This window comes from Rhagoletis pomonella, unplaced genomic scaffold, assembly GCF_013731165.1.
Source record: "Rhagoletis pomonella isolate Grant_MI unplaced genomic scaffold, Rhpom_1.0 Rhpom_scaffold_00007, whole genome shotgun sequence".
NCBI classification, from domain to species: domain Eukaryota; kingdom Metazoa; phylum Arthropoda; class Insecta; order Diptera; family Tephritidae; genus Rhagoletis; species Rhagoletis pomonella.
The window spans coordinates 65,609,592-65,621,053 of NW_023458561.1; the positions used below are offsets into that span (position 1 = coordinate 65,609,592).

Below are 11,462 nucleotides of genomic sequence, written 5' to 3' on the forward strand. Positions count from 1 at the left end.
AGTTCAGTTATCCGTGTTTTCTGATCTAACCGCGATCTATTTGAGCTAACAACAAAATACTCATATCTAGATTTGTTGTCTAAATCCTACGAAGACTGAGTAATTCAGCATTCTAGCAGTGATGCCTCTAATAAACCTCCGTCCGAAAAATAGTAGTAGTACTAAAACGAACTTTTTCAAAATTCTTTCCACTTGTTTGGGAACAATTCATTAATGCATGAATCAAATTATTTACACGAATTTCACTTCACTTCGATCAACACTGATATTATTTTCAGCAACAAAAACCGAAGATATTTCTCGTCTAAAAATAGCATATTTACACATACATTTCCCGCACATATTTTGTAAGCTTTATTTTTTTCGCAATGGAGGAGGAAACCTATAGAGTTAGAATCAATATAGATGGTGAAAACGAGAAGAAGAATATCGATTCTAGAGCCGGTATACCTATAATAAAAACATCACTTAAAACCACCAAACCAGCAGAGGTCATAAATGTGGAATCTGGAATAGAGGCGGAAGCTTCGCTAAATGCAGATGAAGCCGAAGCAACACAAATCAGAACCGTTATCGAAGTACTTGACGAAGAATTACTTTCCAGCGATTCTGAGGCATCACTTACGATGAGACCCACTTACTTGGAACAAGGTGAACTTGAAGAATCTCTCGATTTCTTCGAACAACTAGGCTCCATACCCAACATTGGCTCACTGGAGGAAAAAATACATAAAAAGGCGTCAGCAAAGTCCGCAGACACTATGGTAGCCAAAGAAATGGACGATGGCAGAGATATTGGCAGGTTTGTCGATCCTTTAACCGGCGAACTTTTGTCTTCTACTTCCGAAGAGGAAGAGCAGGAAAAAGAGGAAGTGACAGAAGAAGAAGAAGAATCTTCTAAATCGGAAGACATTGATTTTTCGGAAGACGAAGAGTTGCTTGAATTACTAAAAGCCGATCAAGAAATCGAAGCGCCAAAGCCTTTGGATGACACAGAAGTATTTGAAACATTTTTGGAAATGGAAAAAGATCGCGTTGTGGTCGATGTGGTCGAATTCGATTGGGTAGCTTATGAACGTAAGAAGGAACTAAACAACATAGCGACAGATACGCTTGTGTTTCTAAAGGAGCTCATAAAGCATGCGGTAGACAAAGTTGAATATGTCGATCCAAAAGTTTTATTGCGTCAGAATCTTGATAAAGCTGCATTAATTGCCGAGATTGTGCAAAAATTAGCAGAGCTTGAAGCAGAGCAGAAATCGCGCACCTATCTTAATCGCCGCGTTGTCGAGTTTTTCTACCGCAAGGGCCAATATCGTGTTTTTACTGACGATCCGCCAGATACAATAAATTACGAAATGGAAAGATTCAAGGAAGCCACAACCAAACTCGATCTTATGCTTGCCAGAGAACAAGAGGTTAAGAGAATTTCGGAACGAAAACTGGCTGATCTACAGCAAGCAGAATCTGAGTGGCAAATAAAAAATCAGGAAATTTGGCAAGAACTTGAGGAAGTGGTTAGGAAGACTTTCGCCCATAAAGGTGATCGTTTAGCGCTGGTGAGTCGACTTAGAAGAGTGAAGACTAGCTAAATACGATTTTATTGTTCGCGACTTTTCATAGGCGGTTGATTCGCAATTGCGAACAATGGGCAAGTTGCGCGACGAAATCTCTGCAGTGCGGTTTATTTTTATACAGAAGCAGCACTCCAGTGCCGCGATGACCGAGGTAAGTGAAGCGGTGTTGCTCGCGATGTAGGTGCGATTGCACTTACGTAGATAGAAATGTACTCTTTATATAACCAATATTAGGTCAGATTGGTAGGTATTAAGATTGCGACGTGGGGCATCCTTTTTATGTGTGAATCTGACTCTTTCCTGTCTTAGAGTAGATGTGGTCATCCTTAATTTAAGGACGTCTGCTGCTTAAATTAAATTAAAATATATTTCAAGGTGATTCATTATTCATTATTATGCAATAAAAATATTTTTACAGCAAATCAAGCAATTGGAAGACCTCGGCAATAACTTACAAATGCGTGACTATGAGAGCCTGCAAAACGAAGTACAGGCATTGGGTAAAAAAATTGAAGGTGAGAAAAATTTCAATTGTTGGTGCATAAATGCGTAAAATGTAAGTTCTTTCACTTCTGCATGTTCCAGAACGCAATGCCGATTTGAATAAGTCACGAATGCGTTGCAATACGGACATACATATTATGGGACATTTAAAGGAGAAGCAGGCCACGTTGCGTTCTAAAATTAAGCTTCAAAATAAAATGTTGGCTACTCTGCATAAAGAGAAGCAAGCGGCTCGTGAAGCTATTTTCAATTCGAAAAAGCAACGTACCAAAATAAGAAAGGAAATCAAAGAGCTTAGCTACCAATGCGGCTTGCTCGATAAACCGGCGCTAATGCTGGACTATGATGCCACTGTGGCGCAACTGAAAGTTGTCGGCGAGAATGTGGAGAAATTGCGTTGTAAACAGGACGAGATACAGCGCAAAATTGCAAAACTCGAGAGTAAATGCCTGTAGTTATCTGCAAGTGTTTATGTGTATTAACTTGCAATCGTGGAAAAAAAATGCGTCGATTTTGTGTCAGAAATAAATCTCTGCCAAAGCATGCGTTTATTTTTTTTTTTTGCAATTGTACGTTCGAATGCATGATTCAATAATTATAGGTTTGCTCAATAGTGACATTAGAGTTAGAGTCCCTTAAGCCTTACAAAAGCTTTGCACGAACCCACACACAGTGCCTTGCTAAGGGAGCCGATTATGTCAAGAGGGAGCGAGAAAACTGTTTTCTGAGCAAGCCTTTTATTACTGAATCATGGTTCGAATGTGCATAAGTAGAGAGAGAGAGAGAGAGAGTGGAAAAATATTTCCTATATCGATACCTCAGTGCAAGATCGACCAATCTTGGCAGCCAGTTTGAAATGCCCTAACTCAGTTGCACATTCAAAAACGCCCTAACTCAGCAAATTTTCAATGTATTTTCAGCTGACATAGGGCGTTTTTGAACCGAATTCTGAGATAGGGTGTTACTCAATAAAATTCTGAAATATGGCGCTATTCAATCCAATTCGGAAGTAGGACGTTCTTGAAAGATTTTCTGAGATAGGGCGTTTTCGAACTGTCTGCCGAGATAGGTCGATCTTCCACTCGAGTTACGATTTCTTGCCAGAAAACAAAAATTTATTAAATTTAATTGAAAACTATCTCCAAGTCGATCCCATAGGAACTTTTAAACCCAAGCTAGGAAATTTTATACTTCAAAGTCGATTAACTAACTGACAGATTTTCTAAAATATGTACAAATATAATTCACACACATCCTTGAAAATTCCGCCTTTCCATGCCCAAAATTTGGTCACAAATTCACAAAATTGCTGAACATTTTTAGAACAAAATTGGGTCAAAAGTAACTACATATCTGGGCCTACAAATAAAATTACATATAAGGCCGTGAAATGTGTGCCCATTTATGCAATCCTACTTATACATATATACATAGGTATGATCGCATATGTATGTAGTATAATATATTTATTCATGTGGGCACGTACGGGAGCGCTTACGACCAATATGTTCGTAGACTTAGTTTTGTCGAAAATTACGAGAATGAGCAAGCCACTTCAATTATTGCTATATCCTAGCTCATGCCATTTTTCCATTATTTTATTTAGCTTTTTTTTTTGTTGTTGCACCATTTGCTCACTGCAATTTTCCCTGTTATTTATATTTTCATTATTGTTGGCACTATAAATGCCGCAGAATAAGTATGAAATAAGCATCTGAATGAAAATGAACCGAGTTTGTTTGCATGCAAATATTTACATACATAAAGTGTGTATGTGAGCGTATATGAGCCGTTTATTTTGAAAGTGGCATAAGTCACTTAACAACTGTTGTGCTTAAATGACCGTTTACTTGTATCTGAACGCTTCGGTTATTCGTTGAACTTCGCCAACCAAAGGTAAAAGGTTTTGCTGTAGTTTATGACCATAGAGCGATTTTCAGATGCATTTGGTTAAAAATAGCCGATAATTTAAGCACAAGACGTACGAAATTACTTATGCCACTTTCGAAATAAGCGGCTCATATAAGTATTGGTGTTATTAAAGCGGAAAATTTATAAATGCTATATTTGCGCTCACGTGATTGCGAAACTAATAAATTTTCACACTTACAAAAATGATATGAAAATCCAATAAGGTTTTAGTTATTTAAAAAATATTTTAATTTTTAGTTTTTATGTATTTTTCTACGATTATACTCCCGCTGGAATATTATTTAATGCTACTCTACTACTTTCCGTTCCTGGGATTCCCAGAAACAAATAGTGAAATAGTGTCATTTCACGCTTGTCACAGTGTCCGGCAAACGGGCCAGAAACAAGTTTATTTCCAATATTTTGTAAACAATACGTTATAATATATATGTATGTATTATCTATTTACTTATAACACCCGCCAAAGGTGCATATCCTCCGGAGAAAAGGGCCTTCTCAGTATACACATATGAAAAAAGTGTGCCTTAAGGACTTTTTAAAAGAGTGAATTCGGAGTCCCAAAAAGCTCACTCAGCAAAAGACTTCTTGCGAACTCCTCTAAATGTATTCGCACCGCAAAGGGAGTCCTAAATGTGCACCTTTCGTACTCCGCTGGTTGGCTGAATATAAGCAAATGCGGCGGGGCTTTTACACACTTCAACAGCTTAGCAACGAATATTTAATACTACAAAAAAATTTCCTTAAAACTATGAGACCTAATATAAAAAATAATAAAATAAAAATTGACGTCCTCGATTCGATGAAGAAGTGCCTTCTAGGGATACATAAGTATTATAAAGTTTATCAATATTCGCATATAGAGTATATTTTGGCAAGTGAGTGCAAACGTGAGTACTGTAAAAACATATGTACGAAATTATGTATGTATGAATTAGCCGTGTGATTCTAAAACACATCGCTACACTGATTAACTTTCGCCTAAATGTAGGCAACAACCCGCAGCTTTTGGCTTTCTGAATTCAGAAACAACCGATTCACATTGTTTTTGTGGTTGCCCATTACAAATGTGCAAAACATTTATTCAAATACAGGGAAATCTCGATATAACGAATTTGTTAAACGACAAACTCAGTGCAATTTTTTTTTTTTTTTTTAACTTGAATTTATAAAGTTTTACTTCACCAGCAAATTCGATTTGAATCTCAAAATTCAATTCATTGACATCGAGGTTTTTTTTCGCAGCCAATATAGCACGCTCTCTTAATCAATCATATTTTTGTAAATTTCCGCAATGTTCTGGAACACTTTTCGCATAAGTTCCGTCTTTGATTAGGTAAACTGACATTATATTGCACCCAATAAAATACGAGACCAATAGTATCATCGCACCTCCAAACCTCTTTTTGGTTGTTTCGTAGATCTCGCGAGGTTCTGCCTAATGCTTCCAGAGGTTTTTTATATGACATCGTGCGCTCATCCCAGACGATCAACTTACATTCCTGTAGAACTTTGGCCATCGAACAGGTCATAGAGATGTTGCACCAAGTGATGTGCGGTTTCGAGTGTTTAAAGAACCGGTTCTGTCGAGTCCGGTTTCAAGAAGAACCGGAAATTTTGACCAGTTCCGGTTCTTTAAAAAGTGGTGACGGAAATAGACCCTGTAGAATTAGCTTAACGAACAAGTTTTTACAAAATTTCAGTTTTCTTTTTACATTTTTAACCGACTTCAAAAAAAGAAGAAGGTTATCAATTCGTCGGAATATTTTTTTTATGATTGTTACCGCATATATTTCTATCCGAAAGGTAGTGTCTCAGAGGTGGTTTCATACTAATTTAGTTAAGACCGATCATTGGATCATGTAGAAATTAACGGTACTCCTAAATTTGTATAAGAGAATTGAAGTCGGTTCTGTTTTTTAATAAAAAATTACTTGTTATATATGTAAGGTAAAGTAAAGAAAATAAATATAGATACATATAACATTCATTCCCTAATTGATATTTGCGATATAAAAATATAAAAATTTTATAAAATTTATTTTTAGTATTTCATTCAAAACAAAGTAATGCTTTCATTTAAAAACATGATTTTTTCGATGCTTCTGCTGAAGGAAGAAAACTAGAATAACATTAAACTCAGAGAAAAAAATGTTTTAGGTCAACTCAAAACTCCATATTACATAAACAAACCGAATTTCCAGGCGATAGCATCAAAAACAACCAAGTTGATGTAAACCGGCTAGATCGGATATATAGTGTTTCGAACACCACCAAATTTGGTAGGTCAACCCGAAAGTCTACAGTACATATTTAAACCGAATTTCGGGCTGATATCTTCATATTTAAACTTTATGCCTAAACAATCAATTTTTAGCCCATAGTACAATGAACGCTTCGTGGCCAATTTTCGGTTCTGTAGGATCCGTTTTCGGTTATTCTGAAATCGTATTCCAGTTCGTTTGGAAGCGTTTCTCAGGTCTTTTGGAATCAAGTCTCGGTTCTTCCATAACTCTTTTTCTGTTCTTTTGGAATCGATTTTCGATTCTTGCGGTTCCTCGGTTCGGTGCATCAATACTTGCTCCTGAAAAAACCTCGCCATACAAAAATGCTCCCTAGACTTATTGAAGAAAGTTTCGGCATGAAAAGCTTCAGAATATATTGACGGTTAGAGTCACGTTATAAAAACAAAATTTCCATATGTATTTATTTTGTCCAAGCGTTTCCTACATGGCTATTCACCGCCAACACAGTGAATTGCGTTCTGAGATAAAAACTTTATGCTTAAAGTTTGTATGCCTATGTAGAACATATGTATGTATGTACATATGTATACTTGTGTGTACCAAAGTGTCTAAACGTCCCACACAATAAGCTGTCACATGAATCCCTTAGTTATTTATTCACACAGAAAACTAAGCAAAAACAACATGTCCTAAGCAAATGTCAACACTCCTGGCGGGAATTTATATTTTTTGGCAAAATAAAAAATTTTGTTGCCAATAAAAAGTGTAAAGTAATTACTTGTGAAAGGGTGTGCAATACACACAAATTAGCTAAAATATATTCAAAATAAAATATTTTTTTTTTTTTTATAACTTTTTATATGCATGCGCGGTTAAGCGTTGACGCTTTTCACTAATCGCTTGATATCGTATTTTAAGTTTCATTTCGCAGACACAAAGTATAATTTATATTTTGAAGTACTTAGGGTGAATTTTTGCGCAATGATTTGGCGAATAACTAAAATAGCAAACATTGGTCATTCATAGCGAATGCATCGTCGCATCGCCCATTATGCTTAAGTTTAAATTAGAATTAACAAACGTCAATGTCGTCATATTCGCACACCTACACCAGCGCACGTACACAGGAACAATTAGCGAATGAAAAAGTAAGTAAAAATGCAGCAACAAAAATAAAAATCTACAGCAACAAAACTGGACACACAAGTAAACAAAGCATTGGCCACCATGTGGCGAATTCGTGTATGCCTGTTATTTACAATTACATACATACATAAGTGTGTACATACATATGTACAGTGGTAGAAAAAATAATAGAAGCAAACAAATTTTATAAGTGTGGTTTTGATTAATCAGAATTTTATTAACTTTATTGCTGCTCCATTTTTTTTTTGTAAGTAAAAAACAATTATACTCATTTACTTCAATAATTTCATAATCAAAAAATTATTAATTTTTACTATGGGAGTTTATTGAAATTAAAAAATTGTAAAGGCTATTTTCTCGAGTTTCGCTTTTTTTTAGACATGAAGTAAATAAGCGATATGTATGCCCGTTTGGCATTTTATTTTCTTTAATAATAAACATTTTGTTTTATATTAAAAGGTTTTCATTTACTTTGAAATCAAACTCGAAAGGAATGGACAATAATAAAAAATAAAATTTTAGTAAACCACAATAAAATTGACAAATATGTAAATATTTTAGGGTGATATTATACAATAATGCAAATTAATGTATAGAATTAACAATAACAACCACGCTGTCAAGTTTAAGTAGCGGCAAAACAGCTGCACTTGATAGTAGTTGGTTGAATAAGAAAATAAGGTTAGCGCTTTTGACTTTTAACATCGATAATGCGGGTTGGATCCCTGCTTAAGTCTAGAAAAAGAAGTCTGATGAGGAGATATGGTGATCTCCGAAATAGCTGCTATAACTTCTACCGCTTAGACTTTGGTGCTTTTTCCATTTTTCCTTATAAACATATTCATGGTACTAAGCTCAATAACAATATTAAAATAAAATGTTAATAAGCCTCAATAAAATTGACAAATACAAAGTTGCTCAGCTTTTAATTAAATTTTTTATGACTAAACAGCAATTACTCAGGATCTGATTAATCTTATTGTGACTAATTAACAAATTATTTAACCGATTAGTCGCCCATCCCTAATATTTTTCTTTTATTATTATTTAATTATTATTATTTTTTTTTATGTAACTCATTACACAAAAAACAGCACACAAATCAACTTTTCAAACTTTGTACAGAAGCCAAAAAAAATTTTTAATTTATAAAATTTGTTATCAATTTTTTAAAAAATGTTTAATCGGAGTCTGTAGAAAACTTCCGGGTATGCCTTTTTGTAGCATATTCAACTTCAGTATAATAATATGCAAGTTTCCAGTGGCTAAAATATACCGTTGCTTTTTGAGAATTTTTTTCGACGAAGGTGTTGCGCATTTTCTTCCATACAATGCATGAACAATTATTAAACAATAAATAAAAAAATAAAAATATTATACGGTTCTATTCTTTTTTTCACAACTGTATATATGTAAGTATGTATATACATACATATTGGTATATGTAGTATAAAAGTTCGATTCGAGACACTTCCAAAAGGCAATAAAAGCGACTGTGCCAAAAAATGTTATTAAGATGCATGAGATTTTATGTATTGTATATGTATGTACATAAGTATGTAGTTAATACATATTCATATTTATTTTTGTGTGTGTGCGTGCATATACACATTTATATATATGTACGTGTGCGTGCTTGGACATTCGCCTTTATGCGTAGGCGTATTTTCATTTACGCCGCGCCATTCTCACGTTGGTAATGACAGCAAAGCCAAAAAGTTTTATTTTTATTGTTTTGGGCACCGCATTTGGTGACATTTCAGCTAAAAATAAAATGGTGATTGGTTTGAAAAACATTTACTAAAATACATAAAAGAAGTGTTTGGCTTTGAACCATAAAATCATTTCAGCAACACATTTTTATGGCTGTTGCAAACATAAAATGTTGATGAAAGTGTGGCAGGTACTTAGACCTAAGTTTTTAGGTATATAGAGGGATATGTTTGTTGTACGTAGCGTGAAAAATCAGCATGCTACGACTGAGAAAGAGTTTAATAATCCAAACAAGAAATCTGACTGAAACCCCTTTTTAAATTAGTAGTCAACTGCTAGAAAAGAAGACCGTAAATAATAGTTCGGTTTAGATTTTTAAATTAAAAGGATCTCCGAAATTTTAATTACCGCTTTTTATAAAAAAACTTAAATCTGAAAAAATTGGTTTACATAATATTCAGTACAAAAATAAATAAAAACGGAGAAATAATGAATTAAATAAAAACATTTTTTTGTCTACTTTGAAAGACATTCATTTGGGGTTTAGAACCACTTTGCGCTAGCTCGAACTAACCCTTTGTCAGACCCAACAATTTTTCTATTATATGCGCCTGAAAAGTTATATGTATATTTAATTAAGCAAAAGTATTTTTTTTGCGTTTTTTTACTTCTAAATGCATTGAAAATGTTTACTAAATTTAGATGTTCTTTTCAGGCATGGGCATTTATTTATAAAAGGTCGTCCATTGGTTTGTTTTAAGAATCCAAAAAAAAATTAGGAAAAATCACTTTTTCGGTATATTATTAATTTTTTCGAAAGAGCAAACATCTCCATTATTTCAATCATGTGGCTGCCTCGGCTGGCTTCGTAGCAGCGCATCCTGTAAACCTACCACAAAAAAGTCTAACGCCGTTAAATCGCAGCTTCGAGGTGGCCAATTGACATCGCTGAGGCAGCTGATAACACGACTGCTCAAATTGGCACGCAAAAGATTGATTCTGGCGGGCTGTGTGGCATGGCGCGCCATCCTGCTGAAACCAAGGATCGTCCAACGTCCGACGTGTTGAATTTCCGACCACCAAATATCGTTTATTATGCCTCTATAGAGCTAATTGTTGACCGAAATGGTAAAAAAAAAAATTGGCCAATGATGACCCAACCAAATTGTCACTCTCTGGGGATGTATTGGCTTTTCCAGGTTGATGTGCAGATTTTCCGATCCACAGATTTAGCCGTTTTAATTGTTAACATAGCCGCCGATTTAGAAATGCGCTTCAGCTGAAGAAAAGGTGATTTTTCAGCAACATCGTTGTCCATTAGGTTTGCATTATTTCTCAACAACAACTCAAGTATTAAGCGATTCAGCTCGTCCGTGTTTATACGAATCGAAAATTTTGAATTTTTAAATTTATGTGATTTATGGTTCCGCCCTATTGTATGCCCAGGTATCATGGCAATACTCTGTCCAAATTTCATTCGATTCTGTATATCCGTTGAGGCGGCTAACAAGCACAAGCGAACATACATAAATATGTACATAATTCCACGTATGGGTGTTTCCATGATGTCGGACATTCGTACGACTTAAGAGTTTAAATACGCAAACGTCAAGCTGTGAAGCTGTGTTTTTCTGTGGTCTGTTTAAATTTTGTGTTTGATAAAGCTGTTTACGCTTATTAAAGTAAAAAATTAAAAAAAGTGTTAATAAACTTCTGGTGCACAATTTAAAGATAAGTAAAACATCAAAATTTCCCGTAGATTTGATTAATTTAACTTGATATTCTTAATTGCATGTGCCGAGTATTTTGTTTCATATAATATATTGTTGTTGTACAATTGTTTTTGTTTGTGCACATTGATTTTGCTCTTTTTGTCATTTCTGCTGTTTCATCTTTGTCACAGCTGTTTGCGTTGTGTTTATTAGGTGTCTAATATACAGTGCATTTAAAACTGTTCGCTAACTGATATTTACCAGCTGATTGGTTCACTGATTAATACATCGTTTTCAAAACTGTTTTTGCTTTTTTGCTTCTAAAACCTAAAAATAAATATAATTTTAAACATGTCGTGTATTTACACCAATTGCCACGTTAAAAGCGACTCCTATGTGCCATGCTGGCTCTGCGATGGGATTGCCCATATAAAATGTGCTGGTTTGAGCGGTAGAGTATTAGACGCTATTAACGAGGGTAAGGGTCTTCGTTGGTCTTGTCAAAAATGTAGATCAACCGAAGTTGATTTATTTAAATTCTTCAGGCAGTCCAGAAATGGTTTTTCTGAGATCGGGAAGGATCTGTCGGCGCTTGTTGAGAAATTTAAGCATTACGAAAAAATGTTTAGATCTTT

General features: G+C 34.7%; 1 protein-coding gene across 1 annotated transcript; it reads left to right on the forward strand.

Moving 5' to 3' along the window:
* The first annotated feature begins 368 nt into the window (after positions 1 to 368).
* Positions 369 to 2,570, forward strand: LOC118743967 (coiled-coil domain-containing protein 96-like). Its single transcript, XM_036476730.1, has 4 exons — positions 369 to 1,559; positions 1,624 to 1,728; positions 1,996 to 2,092; positions 2,163 to 2,570. Exons 1-4 carry the CDS (start codon positions 369 to 371, stop codon positions 2,534 to 2,536), a joined length of 1,767 nt encoding a protein of 588 aa, XP_036332623.1. The 3' UTR covers positions 2,537 to 2,570.
* Positions 2,571 to 11,462: the final 8,892 nt, after the last annotated feature.

Excerpts from the sequence above, each read along its gene's own strand:
- LOC118743967 (XM_036476730.1), top strand. The coding sequence starts at position 369 with ATGGAGGAGGAAACCTATAGAGTTAGAATCAATATAGATGGTGAAAAC. Across the intron at positions 1,560-1,623 it reads AAGGTGATCGTTTAGCGCTG|GCGGTTGATTCGCAATTGCG; the intron begins GTGAGTCGACTT and ends GACTTTTCATAG. Across the intron at positions 2,093-2,162 it reads ATTGGGTAAAAAAATTGAAG|AACGCAATGCCGATTTGAAT; the intron begins GTGAGAAAAATT and ends TGCATGTTCCAG.